Source organism: Crinia signifera, chromosome 5, assembly GCF_055691185.1.
Source record: "Crinia signifera chromosome 5, ASM5569118v1, whole genome shotgun sequence".
Taxonomy (NCBI): Eukaryota; Metazoa; Chordata; class Amphibia; order Anura; family Myobatrachidae; genus Crinia; species Crinia signifera.
Genome location: NC_139221.1, coordinates 6811446 through 6833430, shown reverse-complemented (window position 1 = coordinate 6833430; position 21985 = coordinate 6811446). Strand labels below are relative to the sequence as shown.

The 21985-nt window shown below is 55.4% G+C and overlaps 1 protein-coding gene across 1 annotated transcript in view; it reads right to left on the bottom strand.

Moving 5' to 3' along the window:
• Positions 1-6193: 6193 nt before the first annotated feature.
• LOC146079830 (unconventional myosin-Ig-like) overlaps positions 6194-21985 on the bottom strand; it is a 194502-nt gene continuing 178710 nt past the window's right edge. Inside the window, 1 exon segment of the mRNA XM_083186470.1 lies at positions 6194-7530. Within this exon segment, the coding sequence (XP_083042596.1) occupies positions 7374-7530 (157 nt within the window). The 3' untranslated portion in view covers positions 6194-7373.

The following is a 21985-nucleotide window of genomic DNA, read 5'->3' as shown; positions in this document are numbered from 1 at the left end:
CTCACCTTTGCCACGCACGGACCCCAGCCCCACACATCCTGGACATCTGCAAACCCTTCCAATACTTCATAGTCCTGATTACAGTGAAATAATTTACCAACAGCCCAGGATCTCTAGCGCGGATACTCATTCTTTCTATCTTATCATTTCTCCATGATAGACAGGATCTGATTGGTTGTTATTGGCAACATCGCCTCACCCTATGGTGGTAGCTTTATCAAAGCTTCCTTAAACAGCCAAGTGATGGTGTTTCCCCTTAGCAACCATAAATCTTAGCCAAAATTGGACAAGTTGCTACGGGCAACTCCACCACTTCTTTGTCTTAAAAGCTTTAGCAAATCTACCCCCATTTGTCTCATATTTCAACCAGACCCAGTGGTTGGTGCAGGATGTGGTGGGGTTGAAGTTGGGCTGTCTGGGAGGTGGTGGGGGTGAGGCTGGTGGTCTGGGAGGTGGTGGGGGCGAGGATGTGGTGGGGGGTGAGGCTGGTGGTCTGTGCTGGGCAGTCTGTGAGGTGGTGGGGGCGAGGCTTGTGGTCTGTGCTGGGCGGTCTGGGAGGTGGTGGGGGGTGAGGCTGGTGGTCTGAGCTAGGCGGTCTGGGATGTGGTGGGGGTGAGGCTGGTGGTCTGTGCTAGGCTGTCTGGGATGTGGTGGGGGTGAGGCTGGTGGTCTGTGCTGGGCAGTCTGGGAGGTGGGGGTGGGGTGAGGCTGGTGGTCTGTGCTGGGGTGTCTCGGAGGTGGTGGGGGTGAGGCTGGTGGTCTAGGCTGGGTGGTTTGGGATGTGGTGGGGGTGAGGCTGGTGGCCTGTGCTGGGCTGTCTGGGATGTGGTGGGGGTGAGGCTGGTGGTCTGTGCTGGGCGGTCTGGGATGTGGTGGGGGTGAGGCTGGTGGTCTGTGCTGGGCGGTCTGGGATGTGGTGGGGGCAAGGCTGGTGGTCTGTGCTGGTCTGTCTGGGAGGTGGTGGGGTGAGGCTGGTGGTCTGTGCTAGGCTGTCTGGGAGGTGGTGGGGGTGAGGCTGGTGTTCTGTGCTGGGCGGTATGGGATGTGGTGGGGGTGAGGCTGGTGGTCTGTGCTGGGCGGTCTGGGAGGTGGTGGGGGTGAGGCTGGTGGCTGAGCTAGGCTGCCTAGGATGTAGTGGGGGTGAGGCTGGTGGTCTGTGCTGGGCGGTCTGGGATGTGGTGGGGGTGAGGCTGGTGGTCTGTGCTGGGCTGTCTGGGAGGTGGTGGGGGTGAGGCTGGTGGTCTGAGCTAGGCTGTCTGGGAGGTGGTGGGGGCGAGGCTGGTGGTCTGGGATTTGGTGGGGGTGAGGCTGGTTGTCTGTGCTGGGCGGTCTGGGAGGTGGTGAGGCCGAGGCTGGTGGTCTGGGATGTGGTGGGGGTGAGGCTGGTGGTCTGAGCTAGGCTGTCTGGGATGTGGTGGGGGTGAGGCTGATGGTCTGAGCTAGGCTGTCTGGGATGTTGCGGAGGTGAGGCTGGTGGTCTGTGCTAGGCTGTCTGGGATGTGGTGGGGGTAAGGCTGGTGGTCTGCGCTGGGCAGTCTGGGAGGTGGAGGGGTGAGGCTGGTGGTCTGGGAGGTGGTGGGGGCGAGGCTGGTGGTCTGTGCTGGGCTGTCTCTGAGGTGGTGGGGGTGAGGCTGGTGGTCTAGGCTGGGTGGTTTGGGATGTGGTGGGGGTGAGGCTGGTGGCCTGTGCTGGGCTGTCTGGGATGTGGTGGGGGTGAGGCTGGTGGTCTGTGCTAGGCTGTCTGGGAGGTGGTGGGGGTAAGGCTGGTGGTCTGTGCTAGGCTGTCTGGGAAGTGGTGGGGGTGAGGCTGGCGGTCTGAGCTAGGCTGTCTCGGAGGTAGTGGGGGTCAGGCTGGTTATCTAGGCTGGGTGGTTTGGAAGGTGGTGGGGGTAAGGCTGGCGGTCTAGGCTGGACGGTCTGGGATGTGGTGGGGGTAAGGCTGGTGGTCTGCGCTGGGCAGTCTGGGAGGTGAGGCTGGTGGTCTGGGAGGTGGTGGGGGCGAGGCTAGTGGTCTGTGCTGGGCTGTCTCGGAGGTGGTGGGGGTGAGGCTGTCGGTCTGAACTAGGCTGTCTCGGAGGTGGTGGGGGTGAGGCTGGTGGTCTAGGCTAGGTGGTTTGGGATGTGGTGGGGGTGAGGCTGGTGGTCTGTGCTAGGATGTCTGGGAGGTGGTGGGGGTAAGGCTGGTGGTCTGTGCTAGGCTGTCTGGGAGGTGGTGGGGGTAAGGCTGGTGGTCTGTGCTAGGCTGTCTGGGATGTTGCGGGGGTGAGGCTGGTGGTCTGTGCTAGGCTGTCTGGGATGTGGTGGGGTTAAGGCTGGTGGTCTGCGCTGGCCAGTCTGGGAGGTGGGGGGGGGGGGTGAGGCTGGTGGTCTGGGAGGTGGTGGGGGCGAGGCTGGTGGTCTGCTGGGCTGTCTCGGAGGTGGTGGGGGTGAGGCTGTCGGTCTGAGCTAGTCTGTCTTGGATGTGGTGGGGGTGAGGCTGGTGGTCTAGGCTGGGTGGTTTGGGATGTGGTGGGGGGGTGAGGCTGGTGGCCTGTGCTGGGCTGTCTGGGATGTGGTGGGGGTGAGGCTGGTGGTCTGTGCTAGGCTGTCTGGGAGGTGGTGGGGGTAAGGCTGGTGTTCTGTGCTAGGCTGTCTGGGAAGTGGTGGGGGTGAGGCTGGCAGTCTGAGCTAGGCTGTCTCGGAGGTAGTGGGGGTGAGGCTGGTTATCTAGGCTGGGTGGTTTGGGAGGTGGTGGGGGTAAGGCTGGCGGTCTAGGCTGGACGGTCTGGGATGTGGTGGGGGTAAGGCTGGTGGTCTGCGCTGGGCAGTCTAGGAGGTGGGGGGGTGAGGCTGGTGGTCTGGGAGGTGGTGGAGGCGAGGCTGGTGGTCTGTGCTGGGCTGTCTCGGAGGTGGCGGGGGTGAGGCTGTCGGTCTGAGCTAGGCTGTCTCGGAGGTAGTGGGGGTGAGGCTGGTTATCTAGGCTGGGTGGTTTGGGAGGTGGTGGGGGTAAGGCTGGCGGTCTAGGCTGGACGGTCTGGGATGTGGTGGGGGTGAGGCTGGTGGTCTAAGCTGGGCGGTTTGGGAGGTAGTGGGGGTGAGGCTGGTGGCCTGGGCTGTCTGGGTGGTGGCAGTGGTGAGGCTGGGCAGTCTAGGAGGTGGTGGGGTTGAGGCTGGTGGTCTATGCTGGGTGGTCTGGGAGGTGGTGGGGGTGAGGCTGGCAGTCTGTGCTGGGTGGTCTGGGAGGTGGTGGGGGTGAGGCTGGTGGCCTGGGCTGTCTGGGTGGTGGCAGTGGTGAGGCTGGGCAGTCTCGGAGGTGGTGGGGGTGAGGCTGGTGGTCTAGGCTGGGCGGTTTGGGAGGTAGTGGCGTTGAGGCTGGTTGTCTGTGCTGGGCAGTCTGGGAGGTTTGTTAGGGTGAGGCGGGAGTCTGGGCTGTCTGGGAGGTGGTAGGGGTGAGGCTGGCGGTCTGTGCTGGGCTGTCAGGGAGGTGGTGGTGGTGGTGAGGCTGGTTGTCTGTGCTGGGCGGTATTGGATGTTGTGGGAGTGAGGCAGGTGGTATCGGCTGGGCGGTCTGGAATGTGGTGTGGGTGAGGCTGGTGGTATGGGCTAGGCTATCTGGGAGGTGGTGGTGGTAAGGCTGGCCATCTAGGCTGGCAGTCTGGGTGGTGGTGGGGGTGAGGCTGGTGGTCTAGGAGGTGGTGGGGGTGAGGCTGGTGGTCTAGGCCAGGCGGTCTGGGAGGTGGTGGGGGTGAGGCTGGTGGTATGGGCGGTCTGGGAGGTGGTGGGGGTGAGGCGGGCGGTCTGGGTGGTGGTGGGAGGTGAGGCTGGTGGTCTGGGAGGTGGTGGGGGTGAGGCTGACGTCTGGGTGGGGGTGAGGTTGGTGGACTGGGAGGTGGTGGGGGTAAGGCTGGTGGTCTGTGCTGGGCAGTCTGGGAGGTGGGGGGTGAGGCTGGTGGTCTGGGAGGTGGTGGGGGCCAGGCTGGTGGTCTGTGCTGGCCTGTCTCGGAGGTGGTGGGGGTGAGGCTGTCGGTCTGAGCTAGGCTGTCTCGGAGGTGGTGGGGGTGAGGCTGGTGGTCTAGGCTGGGTGGTTTGGGATGTGGTGGGGGTGAGGCTGGTGGCCTGTGCTAGGCTGTCTCGGAGGTGGTGGGGGTGAGGCTGTCGGTCTGAGCTAGGCTGTCTCGGAGGTAGTGGGGGTGAGGCTGGTTATCTAGGCTGAGTGGTTTGGGAGGTGGTGGGGGTAAGGCTGGCGGTCTAGGCTGGACGGTCTGGGATGTGGTGGGGGTGAGGCTGGTGGTCTGAGCTGGGCGGTTTGGGAGGTAGTGGGGGTGAGGCTGGTGGCCTGGGCTGTCTGGGTGGTGGCAGTGGTGAGGCTGGGCAGTCTAGGAGGTGGTGGGGGTGAGGCTGGTGGTCTATGCTGGGTGGTCTGGGAGGTGGTGGGGGTGAGGCTGGTGGCCTGGGCTGTCTGGGTGGTGGCAGTGGTGAGGCTGGGCAGTCTAGGAGGTGGTGGGGGTGAGGCTGGTGGTCTATGCTGGGTGGTCTGGGAGGTGGTGGGGGTGAGGCTGGCAGTCTGTGCTGGGTGGTCTGGGAGGTGGTGGGGGTGAGGCTGGTGGCCTGGGCTGTCTGGGTGGTGGCAGTGGTGAGGCTGTGCAGTCTAGGAGGTGGTGGGGGGGGGGGTGAGGCTGGTCGTCTGGGCTAGGCTGTCTCGGAGGTGGTGGGGGTGAGGCTGGTTGTCTGTGCTGAGCAGTCTGGGAGGTGGTGGGGGTGAGGCTGGTGGCCTGGGCTGTCTGGGTGGTGGCAGTGGTGAGGCTGTGCAGTCTAGGAGGTGGTGGGGGGGGGGTGAGGCTGGTCGTCTGTGCTGGGCAGTCTGGGAGGTGGTGGGGGTGAAGCGGGCAGTCTGGGAGGTTTGTTAGGGTGAGGCGGGTGTCTGGGCTGTCTGGGAGGTGGTGGTAGGGGTGAGGCTGGTGGTCTGTGCTGGGCTGTCAGGGAGGTGGTGGCGGTGAGGCTGGTGGTATGGGCTAGGCTATCTGGGAGGCGGTGGGGTTGAGGCTGGTGGTCTGGGATGTGGTGGGGGTGTGGCTGGTGGTCTGGGGGGTCTGGGTGGTGGTGGGAGGTGAGGCTGGTGGTCTGGGTGGGGGTGAGGCTGGCGGTCTGGGTGGTGGTCTGGGCAGTCTGGGAGGGGGTGAGGCGGGCGTTCTGGGTGGTGGTGGGGGGTGAGGCTGGCGGTCTGGGTGGTGGTCTGGGCAGTCTGGGTGGGGGTGAGGTGGGCGATCTGGGTGGGGGTGAGGCTGGTGGTCTGGGTGGGGGTGAGGCTGGTGGTCTGGGCGGTGGTGAGGCTAGCGGTCTGGGTGGTGGTGGGAGGTGAGGCTGGTGGTCTGGGAGGTGGTGGGGGTGAGGCTGGCGGTCTGGGTGGTGGTCTGGGCAGTCTGGGTGGGGGTGAGGTGGGCGATCTGGGTGGGGGTGAGGCTGGTGGTCTGGGTGGGGGTGAGGCTGGTGGTCTGGGCGGTGGTGAGGCTAGCGGTCTGGGTGGTGGTGGGAGGTGAGGCTGGTGGTCTGGGAGGTGGTGGGGGTGAGGCTGGCGGTCTGGGTGGTGGTCTGGGCAGTCTGGGTGGGGGTGAGGTGGGCGATCTGGGTGGGGGTGAGGCTGGTGGTCTGGGTGGGGGTGAGGCTGGTGGTCTGGGCGGTGGTGAGGCTAGCGGTCTGGGTGGTGGTGGGAGGTGAGGCTGGTGGTCTGGGTGGTGGTTTGGGTGGGTTGAGGCGGGCGGTCTGGGTGGGGGTGACACTGGCGGTCTGGGCGGTGGTGAGGCTGGCGGTCTGGGTGGTGGTGGGAGGTGAGGCTGGTGGTCTGGGTGGTGGTTTGGGTGGGTTGAGGCGGGCGGTCTGGGTGGGGGTGACACTGGCGGTCTGGGCGGTGGTGAGGCTGGCGGTCTGGGTGGTGGTGGGAGTGAGGCTGGCGGTCTGGGCGGTGGTGAGGCTGGCGGTCTGGGTGGTGGTGGGAGTGAGGCTGGCGGTCTGGGCGGTGGTGAGGCTGGCGGTCCGACCTGCAATGCAGTAGGTGAATGATGCAGTGATGTGACCCAACCTGGCCTCGTACAAAGTGCCTGATTCAGACCTGTGAATATCCGCAGCCTGGGAACCTGCTGCGGCCTCAGAGCGCCGTGTGCGCGGTCACTGGATGATTCGCATTTATGTTCCATTAATTACAGACACGACGATAAGAAGCATCATGAATATTTTATAAAAAGCAAATGAGATTATAAACATAAAACATTCCTCCCACTACATCACATGCAGGAGAACACAGTGACTCCGCCTACTCAGTGCCAGCCAATCAGCAGCATACGCCCAGCGTGGCGTGCTCAGAACCAGCAACCGACATTGGGCCTGATTCACGTCTGTTAGCAAAGAAAAAATTCACACGACTGGGCAAAACCATGCTGCACTGCAGGGGGCAGATGTAACAGGTGCAGAAAGAGTTACATGTGGGTGAGGTGTGAGCAAACTGATATCTAATTTGCAGTGCAAGAATAATGCAGCCAGTATTTACCCTGCACAGAAACAAAGGAACTCACCCAAATCTAACTCTCTCTGCACCTGTTACATCTACCCCACCTGCAGTGCAGCATGGTTTAACTCAGTAGGGGGGAAATCCATCATGTGGTGGCAGTGGCCATGCTGACATCGATGGGAGTGTGCATCATCAGCAACATGGTGCGCGCACACTGGGTGGCTGAATGTGTTGGCATCTCGATCCGTCTGAAACGGCCAAATCGTACAAAATGTCGAGTCTATCTCTTGTAGAGAGGCTGATAACAGAGAACAATGGCCTGCACTCTGCTTTATGTAAACTGAATGGTAATAAAATAAAATATTTTGTTTATGATAACCAAGTTCCTGTATATACAGGTGATAGCAGAGCTTCTATTTCAGTCCTGGACACAGACAGGAAGGGCGCTCAGGACTGGAGTTCCTCAGGTATAATGTACAGAGTAGAGTGTGGTCAGTGCTGGGAACATCGGAGGTCTCACCAGACCAGGGATGGTTTGAGAGGGGGGGGGGGTGCCTATTTAGTTATGTCCGAACCCCACAATTTCTGATGGCAGCCCTGCCCCCGCTAGATGACCTCATGCGTGGGCTGCACCTGCAACATTAACACCCAGTTACTCCCAGAGACACCCATTGCATGAAAAGAGCCAACATTGTCCAATCAGAATCGCCCTGAGATACACAGAATGGATGGACGGCTTCTGCGCCATGTTCAGTTTCCGGCGTATACACAGCTGCACCGAGTATCTGTGATTCCAGTAACGAGGAACATTCTGTGCGTAGCATACTGTAGGTATATAATCATGTGAGGAGTCTTTGTAGCATAAATAACAGTAACGACCCCGCTGTGGGGCTCAGTGTCCCGGCCAGTGCAGCACAGTGCCGTTCCGACCCTTGCGGAAGTCCGGCTTTGCCGCATCGCTCCGCTTCTCCACAGATACCAGCCGTCGTCTGCCGCGGACCTTCATCTGGATGCAGTCCGTCACCTTCACTGAGAGATCCCTGTGTTCCCTACAGGAAAACCAAACACACGGTGATCAGAACATGGTGATTACATGTATGTCACGGTGACCAGCACATAGTAATTACACGTATGTCCCCCTGACCAGCACATGGTGATTACATGTATGTCACCGGACACAGAAATCACGGCGACCAGCACATGGTGATTACATGTATGTCACCGGACAACTCACACGGTGCCAGCACATGGTGATTACATGTATATCACCGGACATAGAACACACGGTGCAAAAACATGGTGATTACATGTATGTCACCGGACATAGAACACACTGTGCCAACACATGGTGATTACATATATGTCACCGGATACAGAACACATGGTGACCAGCACATGGTGATTACATGTATGTCACCGGACACAGAACACATGGTGCCAACACATGGTGATTACATGTATGTCACCGGACATAGAACACACTGTGCCAACACATGGTGATTACATATATGTCACCGGATACAGAACACATGATGACCAGCACATGGTGATTACATGTATGTCACCGGACACAGAACACACGGTGCCAACACATGGTGATTACATGTATGTCAAGGTGACCGGCACATAGTGATTACATGTATGTCATAGTGACCAGTACATGGTGATTACATGTATGTCACCGGACACAGAACACACGGTACCAGCACATGGTGATTACATGTAAGTCATTGGACACAGAACACACGGTACCAGCACATGGTGATTACATGTAAGTCACCAGACACAGAACACATGGTGATTACATGTATGTCACAGAACACATGGTACCAGCACATGATGATTCAATGTATGTCACCAGACACAGAACACACGGTGACCAGCACATGGTGATTACATGTATGTCACCGGACACAGAACAAACGGTACCAGCACATGGTGATTACATGTATGTCACGGGCACAGAACACATACATGTAATCCCCATGTGCTGGTACCATGTGTTCTGTGTCCGGTGACATACATGTAATCACCATGTGCTGGTACCATGTCACGGACACAGAACACAAGGTGACCAGCACATGGCACTGGTCCTGTGGTTGGTATATAGACAGGGGTTACACAGCACTGGCCCCATGGTCAGTATATAGACGGGGTACACGGCGCTGGTCCTGTGGTCGGTATATAGACAGGGGGTACACGGCGCTGGTCCTGTGGTCGGTATATAGACGGGGTACACGGCGCTGGTCCTGTGGTCAGTATGTACACGGCGCTGGCCCTTTGGTCAGTATATAGACAGGGGGTACACAGCGCTGATCCTGTGGTCGGTATATAGACGGGGGGTACACAGCGCTGATCCTGTGGTCAGTATATAGACAGGGGGTACACGGCGCTGGTCCTGTGGTCAGTATATAGACGGGGGTACACGGCGCTGGTCCTGTGGTTAGTATATAGACAGGGGTTACACAGCACTGGCCCCATGGTCAGTATATAGACAGGGGGTACACAGCGCTGATCCTGTGGTCGGTATATAGACAGGGGTTACACAGCACTGGCCCCATGGTCAGTATATAGACAGGGGGTACACAGCGCTGATCCTGTGGTCGGTATATAGACGGGGGGTACACAGCGCTGATCCTGTGGTCAGTATATAGACAGGGGTTACACAGCACTGGTCCTGTGGTCGGTATATAGACAGGGGGGTACACAGCGCTGATCCTGTGGTCGGTATATAGACAGGGGTTACACAGCACTGATCCTGTGGTCGGTATATAGACAGGGGGGTACACAGCCAGCACAGCAGATACCAGCACAGCGCTGTGATCCTCCTGTCGCTCAGTGCAGGCTGAGGCACCATGAGATCACATCCTGTGCCCGGGGCTGTCACATGGCACATGCCCGCACAGGCATCTGCTAATAGGAAGCACGAGGGGGGCCAGCAGTGGGACAAAGGAGCATGTGTGCGGCAGCTAATTGGCTGTAATTGATTGCATTAGAGAATATACTATATTTATACCAGGCTGCAGCTAATCTCGCTGCGTGGGGTGATAGACCGGTCTCTGCCATAGAGCGCAGTCAGTACAACGCTGGGCTAGAAACGTAGACATTAGTGCAATGCGCAGCCAAGTCCAGCTGGTAGATGCTTGCTGGGCACATGGCTGGCACTGGGTATATCTGTGGGCACCGGTATAACTAGCGGTTACATTACTCCAGGATACACGGTGCCATACCACTTCCCGCTATCAGTGCGGTTTGTATGTTCTCCCAATGCTTATAGTGGATGTACCACGCTACACAGTATGCTGCCGCTATATAGTAAGTGGCATTAATAAGAATTGCTGCTCAGGTGATAAATTAATATCATATTATTTATCAGGAAGCTTCACACGCGTTGCGGCAAGTGGGGGGAGTTTGGTGATTTAGGGAACTATTCATTATCACAGAAACGCTAGCTTCCGTATGTCCCGCCATTCATCCTCCTGCAGGGGGCAGACTGGTCGGTACATAGGGGTGTGGTGTCCAGTATACAGTGCCAAGAAAATGGGCATTGCAGAGTGGGGGAGACGGGGCTTCCATGATGCAATCCTGCACGATTCGGGTTCCCATGGACTACCCGGTCTGTAAGTTACCGACCGAGATAGCGGCGGCGGGCAGTGGCGGCTCCAGAGTTGGGGCTGTAGCACACCAACTGCCACCAACTGCTGTTCCATACTGATTCACTGTTAGTGGGTGCAGCTCCCCTATTTGAATTTCGAACTGTGCTCTGGTGCTGACGTCTAATTGTCCCCAGCCGCGAGTTCACCTAATCATTGGAGATAAAATAAACTTTCCTTTAATGCAAACCCCAGAGCTTGCAATCTAGTGAGTTTCACGGTCAGCGAAGGGTGCGTGGGATGTGATCAGATGCATGGACCTCAGCGCATTACCACATTCCCGGAATCAGCGGCTCAGGCTATTTCCAGCCTTTCCTAATGGATTTTCCTGTCTCTGCATCACTCAGCTCCCAGGGTTCCGGCTGACGGTTTATTATTAATCAGTGACCTGAATATAGCGCAGGTGGTATACGCAGTGCTGTGCAGAACATGTCAGGCAGCCTTGCCATCCAGCAGAGTTATCCATCAGACATACAGGGGCCTGTCTATTCATCCCCAGGAAAACTGCGCAGAAACCTCAGTCTCGCCAATGTGGCGTCGGACGCTGTAACAAGTACCTAACGTGGAAATCGCCTTTAATGACAAATGGTGCTGAATCAGGCCCTATCTCCATTAGCTAATGCTCTCTCCGGATGGCCGCTATCTGAGAAGCCAGCAGAAGAGGGAAGTTGTGATCCCTCACTGGTGGGCAGCTTATGTCCTGGCACCTCCCCCCACAGCCCACATCTCAGCATCTCCCCCCACAGCACCTCCCCCCACAGCACGCATTCCAGCATCTCCCCCACAGCCCGGGGCCCCAGCATCTCCCCCGACAGCCCGCATCCCAGCATCTCCCCCCACAGCACGCATTCCAGCATCTTCCCCCACAGCACGCATTCCAGCATCTCCCCCACCGCCCGGGGTCCCAGCATCTCTCCCGACAGCCCGCGTCCCGGCATCTCCCCCAACAGCCCGCATCCCGGCATCTCCCTCCCCAACACACACAGCCCGCGTCCTGGCATCTCCCCCCACAGCCCGCGTCCCAGCATCTGCTCTCCCCCACAGCCCGGTATCCCAGCATCTCCCCCCACAGCCCGCATCCCGACACCTCCCTCCCCAACACACACAGCCCGCGTCCCGGCATCTCCCCCCACAGCACGCATTCCAGCATCTCCCCCACAGCCCGTGGTCCCAGCATCTCCCCCGACAGCCCGCGTCCCGGCATCTCCCTCCCCAACACACACAGCCCGCGTCCTGGCATCTCCCCCCACAGCCCGCGTCCCGGCATCTGCTCTCCCCCACAGCCCGGTGTCCCAGCATCTCCCCCCACAGCCCGCGTCCTGGCATCTCCCCCCACAGCCCACGTCCCGGCATCTCCCCCCACAGCCCGGATCCTGACATCTCCCTCCCCAACACACACAGCCCGCGTCCCGGCATCTCCCCCCACAGCCCGCATCCCGGCATCTGCTCTCCCCCACAGCCCGGTGTCCCATCATCTCCCCCCACAGCCCGCATCCCGACACCTCCCTATCCAACACACATAACCCGTGTCCTGGCATCTCCCCCCACAGCCCGCATCCTGACATCTCCCTCCCCAACACACATAGCCCGCGTCCCGGCATCTCCCCCCACAGCCCACGTCCCGGCATCTCCTCTCCCCCACAGCCCAGTGTCCCAGCATCTCCCCCCACAGCCCGCATCCTGACACCTCCCTCCCCAACACACACAGCCCGCGTCCCGGCATCTCCCCCCACAGCCCGCGTCCCGGCTTCTCCCCCCACAGCCCGCGTCCCGGCATCTCCCCCACTGCCCGTGTACCGGCATCACCCCAACAGCCCGGTCTCCCGTCATCTCCACCCTCAGCTCATGGCCCGGCATCACCCCTAGAGCCCACATCCCTGCATCTCCCCCCCCCCCCCCACAGCCCACATCCTGGCATCTCCCCCACAGCACGTATCCCAGCATCTCCCCCGCGTCCCGGCATCTCCCTCCCCAACACACACAGCCCGGTGTCCCAGCATCTCTCCCCGCATCCCGACACCTCCCTCCCCAACACACATAACCCGCGTCCTGGCATCTCCCCCCACAGCCCGCGTCCCGGCATCTGCTCTCCCCCACAGCCCGGTGTCCCAGCATCTCCCCCCACAGCCCGCATCCTGACATCTCCCTCCCCAACACACATAGCCCGCGTCCCGGCATCTCCCCCCACAGCCCACGTCCCGGCATCTCCTCTCCCCCACAGCCCAGTGTCCCAGCATCTCCCCCCATAGCCCGCATCCTGACACCTCCCTCCCCAACACACACAGCCCGTGTCCCGGCATCTCCCCCCACAGCCCGCATCCCGGCATCTGATCTCCCCCACAGCCCGGTGTCCCAGCATCTCCCCCCACAGCCCGCATCCCGACACCTCCCTCCCCAACACACATAACCCGTGTCCTGGCATCTCCGATACAGCCCGGTCTCCCATCATCTCCCCCCTCAGGTCATGTCCTGGCATCACCCCTAGAGTTCACATCCCGGCATCTTCCCCCTCACAGCCCACATCCTGGCATCTCCCCCACAGCACGTATCCTGGCATCTCCCCCACATCCCGGCATCTCCCCCCCCCCACAGCCCACATCCTGGCATCTCCCCCACAGCACGTGTCCCGGCATCTCCCCCACATCCCGGCACCTCTCCCACAGCCCGTCATCTCCCCGCGCATCCAGGCATCTCCATGGCATCCCAGGATTCCCCACACAGTCCACATCCCGGCCTCTCCCGCACATCCTGCGTCCCAGCATCTTCACTACAGCCCATGTCCCGGCATCTGCCCAGATTAATGCAGGTGGTGGTGGAATACACGTGTGGGTGGTGGAATACATGTGTTGGCGGTGGAGATAAAGGGGCCCATTTATCAAAATACATTTGCAGTTAATATCACACACAGATCGCATTGAATATATAACGTATACTGTATGTGGCACAGAGCCACGTCCTTAGGAAGAATGGCGCACATGCTCAGTAGGTGCCCTGGGTTGGAGGTTGCGCAGACCACATAGCATTCTCTCCGCACACATACATGTATTATCCTGTAGTACATACAGCGCTCTCTGTATCTCTCCGCACACAAACATGTATTATCCTGTAGTGCACACAGCGCTCTCTGTATCTCTCCGCACACATACATGTATTATCCTGTAGTGCATACAGCGCTCTCTGTATCTCTCCGCACACATACATGTATTATCCTGTAGTGCATACAGCGCTCTCTGTATCTCTCCGCACACAAACATGTATTATCCTGTAGTGCACACAGCGCTCTCTGTATCTCTCCGCACACATACATGTATTATCCTGTAGTGCATACAGCGCTCTCTGTATCTCTCCGCACACATACATGTATTATCCTGTAGTGCATACAGCGCTCTCTGTATCTCTCCGCACACATACATGTATTATCCTGTAGTACATACAGCGCTCTCTGTATCTCTCCGCACACATACATGTATTATCCTGTAGTGCATATAGCACTCTCTGTATCTCTCCGCACACATACATGTATTATCCTGTAGTACATACAGCGCTCTCTGTATCTCTCCGCACACATACATGTATTATCCTGTAGTGCACACAGCGCTCTCTGTATCTCTCCGCACACATACATGTATTATCCTGTAGTACATACAGCGCTCTCTGTATCTCTCCGCACACATACATGTATTATCCTGTAGTACATACAGCGCTCTCTGTATCTCTCCGCACACATACATGTATTATCCTGTAGTGCATACAGCGCTCTCTGTATCTCTCCGCACACATACATATATTATCCTGTAGTGCATACAGCGCTCTCTGTATCTCTCCGCACACATACATGTATTATCCTGTAGTACATACAGCCGCTCTCTGTATCTCTCCGCACACATACATGTATAATCCTGTAGTACATACGGCGCTCTCTGTATCTCTCGGCACACATACATGTATTATCCTGTAGTGCATACAGCGCTCTCTGTATCTCTCCGCACACATACATGTATTATCATGTAGTACATACAGCCGCTCTCTGTATCTCTCGGCACACAAACATGTATTATCCTGTAGTACATACAGCGCTCTCTGTATCTCTCCGCACACAAACATGTATTATCCTGTAGTGCATACAGCGCTCTCTGTATCTCTCCGCACACAAACATGTATTATCCTGTAGTGCATACAGCGCTCTCTGTATCTCTCCGCACACATACATGTATTATCATGTAGTACATACAGCCGCTCTCTGTATCTCTCGGCACACATACATGTATTATCCTGTAGTACATACAGCGCTCTCTGTATCTCTCCGCACACATACATGTATTATCATGTAGTACATACAGCCGCTCTCTGTATCTCTCGGCACACATACATGTATTATCCTGTAGTACATACAGCGCTCTCTGTATCTCTCCGCACACAAACATGTATTATCCTGTAGTGCATACAGCGCTCTCTGTATCTCTCCGCACACAAACATGTATTATCCTGTAGTGCATACAGCGCTCTCTGTATCTCTCCGCACACATACATGTATAATCCTGTAGTACATACGGCGCTCTCTGTATCTCTCGGCACACATACATGTATTATCCTGTAGTACATACAGCGCTCTCTGTATCTCTCCGCACACATACATGTATTATCATGTAGTACATACAGCCGCTCTCTGTATCTCTCCGCACACATACATGTATTATCCTGTAGTACATACAGCGCTCTCTGTATCTCTCCGCACACAAACATGTATTATCCTGTAGTGCACACAGCGCTCTCTGTATCTCTCCGCACACATACATGTATTATCCTGTAGTGCATACAGCGCTCTCTGTATCTCTCCGCACACATACATGTATTATCCTGTAGTGCATACAGCGCTCTCTGTATCTCTCCGCACACAAACATGTATTATCCTGTAGTGCACACAGCGCTCTCTGTATCTCTCCGCACACATACATGTATTATCCTGTAGTGCATACAGCGCTCTCTGTATCTCTCCGCACACATACATGTATTATCCTGTAGTGCATACAGCGCTCTCTGTATCTCTCCGCACACATACATGTATTATCCTGTAGTACATACAGCGCTCTCTGTATCTCTCCGCACACATACATGTATTATCCTGTAGTGCATATAGCACTCTCTGTATCTCTCCGCACACATACATGTATTATCCTGTAGTACATACAGCGCTCTCTGTATCTCTCCGCACACATACATGTATTATCCTGTAGTGCACACAGCGCTCTCTGTATCTCTCCGCACACATACATGTATTATCCTGTAGTACATACAGCGCTCTCTGTATCTCTCCGCACACATACATGTATTATCCTGTAGTACATACAGCGCTCTCTGTATCTCTCCGCACACATACATGTATTATCCTGTAGTGCATACAGCGCTCTCTGTATCTCTCCGCACACATACATGTATTATCCTGTAGTGCATACAGCGCTCTCTGTATCTCTCCGCACACATACATATATTATCCTGTAGTGCATACAGCGCTCTCTGTATCTCTCCGCACACATACATGTATTATCCTGTAGTACATACAGCCGCTCTCTGTATCTCTCCGCACACATACATGTATAATCCTGTAGTACATACGGCGCTCTCTGTATCTCTCGGCACACATACATGTATTATCCTGTAGTGCATACAGCGCTCTCTGTATCTCTCCGCACACATACATGTATTATCATGTAGTACATACAGCCGCTCTCTGTATCTCTCGGCACACAAACATGTATTATCCTGTAGTACATACAGCGCTCTCTGTATCTCTCCGCACACAAACATGTATTATCCTGTAGTGCATACAGCGCTCTCTGTATCTCTCCGCACACAAACATGTATTATCCTGTAGTGCATACAGCGCTCTCTGTATCTCTCCGCACACATACATGTATTATCATGTAGTACATACAGCCGCTCTCTGTATCTCTCGGCACACATACATGTATTATCCTGTAGTACATACAGCGCTCTCTGTATCTCTCCGCACACATACATGTATTATCATGTAGTACATACAGCCGCTCTCTGTATCTCTCGGCACACATACATGTATTATCCTGTAGTACATACAGCGCTCTCTGTATCTCTCCGCACACAAACATGTATTATCCTGTAGTGCATACAGCGCTCTCTGTATCTCTCCGCACACAAACATGTATTATCCTGTAGTGCATACAGCGCTCTCTGTATCTCTCCGCACACATACATGTATAATCCTGTAGTACATACGGCGCTCTCTGTATCTCTCGGCACACATACATGTATTATCCTGTAGTACATACAGCGCTCTCTGTATCTCTCCGCACACATACATGTATTATCATGTAGTACATACAGCCGCTCTCTGTATCTCTCGGCACACATACATGTATTATCATGTAGTACATACAGCGCTCTCTGTATCTCTCCGCACACATACATGTATTATCCTGTAGTGCATACAGCGCTCTCTGTATCTCTCCGCACACATACATGTATTATCCTGTAGTACATACAGCACTCTCTGTATCTCTCGGCACACATACATGTATTATCCTGTAGTGCATACAGCGCTCTCTGTATCTCTCCGCACACATACATGTATTATCCTGTAGTACATACAGCACTCTCTGTATCACTCCGCACACATACATGTATTATCCTGTAGTGCATACAGCGCTCTCTGTATCTCTCCGCACACATACATGTATTATCCTGTAGTACATACAGCACTCTCTGTATCTCTCGGCACACATACATGTATTATCCTGTAGTGCATACAGCGCTCTCTGTATCTCTCCGCACACATACATGTATTATCCTGTAGTACATACAGCACTCTCTGTATCACTCCGCACACATACATGTATTATCCTGTAGTACATACATATCTCTGTATCTCTCTGCTTCAAAGTGAACATGTGACAAATGCCTGGAAAGCGCAGGGTTAATATAACCGGGGAGACAATATAACATGCTAGAAATGTACATGACGGTGAGCACGGAACATGTCACCATCTGCCCAGCGGCACCTGGGCTCTGCCACTGTCACTATGTGCAATAGTAATAGGACTTGGACAGATCTGGGGCGGGGTACTCGGCTGTGGCGCGCACAGTGCACGGAGGATGGCGCCTGACAATGTAATGTGTTACTCTGCTGGTCATTGGTGGAACAAAACAATGGTTACATGGCTGTGATCACCCCCATATTTATCTGTATATTATTGTATATTGTGTCTGGGGAAGGTGCAGCGATGGTTACTGCATTGTGTACTGCAGGCTACACAGGGTCTGCTACAAAATGCCGACAAGCACAAACTCAACATGGTCAGAATATTAACATTACGTTTTAGTGGATTTACACCTGACCCTTACCTTAACACAGATGAACCCAGACCGCAGCCTAAATCTGACCACAGATTATCCCAAACCCTGACTGTAGCCTAACCCTGACCACAACCACAGCCTAACCGCAATTTAACCCTAACTAACCCTAATCAAAGCCTAACGTTGACCGCAGCCTTACCCTGACTGCAGCCCTACTCTGACCGCAGCCTAACCTTGACCGCAGCCCTACTCTGACCACAGCCTAACCCTGACCTGACTGTAGACTAACCCTGACCACAACCACAGCCTAACCGCAGTTTAACCCTAACCCTAATCACAGCCTAACGTTGACCGCAGCCTAACCCTGACTGCAGCCCTACTCTGACCACAGCCTAACCCTGACCGCAGCCTAACCCTGACCGCAGTCTAACCCTGACCGCAGCCTAACCCTGACCGCAGCCCTACTCTGACCACACCTAACCCTGACCGCAGCCTAACCCTGACCGCAGCCTAACCCTGACCCTGACCGCAGCCTGACCCAGCCTAACCCTGACCTCAGCCTAACCGCAGCCTAACCCTGACCGCAGCCTAACCCTGACCGCAGCCCTACTCTGACCGCAGCCTAACCCTGACCGCAGCCTAACCCTGACCCTGACCGCAGCCTGACCCAGCCTAACCCTGACCTCAGCCTGAGGTTATCGAGATGAGACGAGTGGCAGAGAATGCGCAGTTTTGGCAGCACTCCTTGTAGTGTGAAGGGCGCATGGCCTTACATGACACAATCAGTGTAATCTCAATCAGTCACCGTACACTTTGGTCGCTGCGGTGCCTCCGTAGCCTCTGCACCGGTGTAATAACCAGAATACGGGACTCTACAGGAGGGTTATGGAAATAGCACAGGCTTTTCTCTGAGAACCTGCGGGAAGCCTCCAGCTCTGACCCCGATATTCTGCTGCGCTACTATAATTAGAGCAGTTGAGGGTCCCTGGTCCGAGATGATTTATCTTCATTCTCATGGATTTATATTGGGTGGGGGACACAGTGACAGGTGTCATCGTTCATGGTTCAGTGGGTGTACCGGTGGGAAGAGTGAGAACGCTGGCCCTATGAATATCTCCTGCGCACTGCGTTGGACGGTTGCCATAGTGAGGGTCAAAGTGGAGGCACAGCCCACCCCCTCCCGAGACTTGGGATTCATTCATGTATACTGTATGTTTGCATGGCCCGATCTGTGGAATCTGAGTCAGTCTCTTCCTTCCATGATATCGTTTTATTGATGTTCTCTTAGATTTGATGTGAGCACGGTTACATGCCAATAATGTAATAATAATAATAATAATAATTACGTGTTACAAAGTTTACATGTAGCATATTCTGCTTTTATAGGTTTGTCAGAAAGCTGGCCATACACTAGTGAGATTTTGGGCGATTTCACACGATTCTGACGGATCGTGCCAAGAAATCGGATTAACAGTGCCCAAATCGCAAGTGCGATCCGATCCAACCTGCGTTACTGTGTTAGATCGGATCTATAGATTGGACGTACTGCACATAAGATAAATTACAATCGCAGGCGTCAGTGCACATTGCAACGCTTTTTAGCAGCTGCGATATATGATATATCATCACATCGGATTTCCCTTGAAAATCGCACGTTAAATACTGGGATGGAAGGACTCACGAGGAGCTGCCGGACAGATTCAGGAGAACACACAGACAAGTCGCGCTAATTTATGTCAGCCTTTACCGTGAGGACGCATGTAACACCACGCACTTTCCGCGCCCCATTGCGTCAGTGTACGGCATTGTTTGTAATATTGTGCAGTGTTTGGCCGTGTGTTACCTCTATGTCCGACCTCGGTGGGTCCATCCACTCTCCATAATATTCTGCAGCACATTAAGAAAACTCTGTGCTCAGGGGAAAACTTCAGCACCCATACCATGGACAGCTCCAGTATCCATACCATGAGCAGTTCCAAAACCCATACCGTGGACAGCTCCAGCACCTATACCATGGACAGCTCCAGCACCTATACCACGGACAGCTCCAGCACACATACCACGGACAGCTCCAGCACACATACCATGGACAGCTCCAGTATCCATACCATGAGCAGTTCCAATACCCATACCATGGACAGCCCCAGCACCTACACCACGGATAGCTCCAGCACACATACCATGGACAGCCCCAGCACCCATACCACGGACAGCTCCAGCACCTATACCATGGACAGCTCCAGCACCCATACCACAGACTGCTCCAGCACCCATACAATGGACCGCTTTAGCATCCATACCATGGACAGCCCCAGCACCTATACCATGGACAGCTCCAGCACCCATACCATGGACAGCCCCAGCACCTATACCATGGACAGCTCCAGCACCCATACCATGGACAGCTCCAGCACCCATACCATGGACAGCTCCAGCACCCATACCATGGACAGCTCCAGCACCCATACCATGGACAGCTCCAGCACCCATACCATGGACAGCTCCAGCACCCATACAATGGACAGCTCCAGCACCCATACCATGGACAGCTCCAGCACCCATACCATGGACAGCTCCAGCACCCATACCATGGACAGCTCCAGCACCCATACCATGGACAGCTCCAGCACCCATACCATGGACAGCTCCAGCACCTATACCATGGACAGCTCCAGCACCCATACCATGGACAGCTCCAGCACCTATACCATGGACAGCTCCAGCACCTATACCATGGACAGCTCCAGCACCCATACCATGGACAGCTCCAGCACCTATACCATAGACAGCTCCAGCACCTATACCATGGACAGCTCCAGCACCTATACCACGTGAGCATTACCAGCACCTATACCATGGACAGCTCCTGAACCTATACCATGGACAGCTCCTGAACCTATACCATGGACAGCTCCTGCACCCATACCATGGACAGCTCCTGCACCCATACCATGGACAGCTCCAGCACCCATACCATGGACAGCTCCAGCACCCATACCATGGTCAGCTCCAGCACCCATACCATGGTCAGCTCCAGCACCCATACCATGGTCAGCTCCAGCACCTATACCATGGTCAGCTCCAGTACCCATACCATGGACAGCTCCAGCACCTATACCATGTGAGCATTACCAGCACCTATTCCATGGACAGCTCCAGCACCTATACCATGGACAGCTCCAGCACCTATACCATGGACAGATCCAGCACCTATACCATGGACAGATCCAGCACCTATACCATGGACAGCTCCAGCACCCATACCATGGACAGCTCCAGCACCCATACCATGGACAGCTCCAGCACCCATACCATGGACAGCTCCAGCACCCATACCATGGACAGCTCCAGCACCCATACCATGGACAGCTCCAGCACCCATACCATGGACAGCTCCAGCACCCATACCATGGACAGCTCCAGCACCCATACCATGGACAGCTCCAGCACCCATACCATGGACAGCTCCAGCACCCATACCATGGACAGCTCCAGCACCCATACCATGGACAGCTCCAGCACCCATACCATGGACAGCTCCAGCACCTATACCATGGACAGCTCCAGCACCTATACCATGTGAGCATTACCAGCACAGAGCCACGGAGAACTCTCATTCTGGGCCAGATTCAAATTAAAATGGAGAGTGAAAAACTGCCAGCCATTAAGATCCTATTATGCTACATGCTGGGTTCGAAAAATGACAGTTATGAGCTGATTGGCTGGTATTTTATCACTCTCCACTTTATCGCTTTTTGAAGCTTGATACATCGGACCCTCTGCCACCAAATGCACAATCGTACCAGTCTGACCCAACAAAGTGCCAACAGCTTCAACCTTCTGCCCACAGTAAGTAGCCCAGGTAACACCCCGGGCCCCAGGTCAGGGGACAGGCAGAGAATGAATGTAATCTATCACTGTGTAGCACAGACTGCAGCGGAGATGACTGAGATCCTGTGATATCCGCCTGTCCCAGCTGCTGCGCTACCTGCCCTCCACACCCCCAGCATTACACATCGCCGTGTTGCTAGGTAGGCTTTCTCCAACACCTCCTCGTTCTCCTCCAACCATTGCGTGCGCTGTGTAGGTGTCGCAGAATGCCAGCTCTTCTGGTAATAAGGAGCAGGAGAAGTCTCTGTACTCTCCTCCTCCTCAGCAGGCTTCTAATTTAGTCTCAGCCATTAATGAGCATTTCTGCAGTCGCCAAGCAACCGTCGGCCCAGCTGTCAGGCATCTGTAAATTGGGACAACGAGGCCTATGCAGAGGACTGATTGATTTCTGGCCATTAGCCTTGTGCTGCTGCTGCATAGTGTTCGGTGACCGGCGTGTGATCTCAGCACTGAGCACAGCAGGAACACGCAGCACTTATTCCTAATCACACATACATTAATCCATCGCGCACTGCGTCCCAGCCTCAGCAAACGCTGAATGACGCCCCGTCACGTGGGCGGCTGGTAGCCGGGCTGGAAATGGTTCCATATTACACCGAGGGGTTGATTCACAGTCACACGCTGCAGCAAC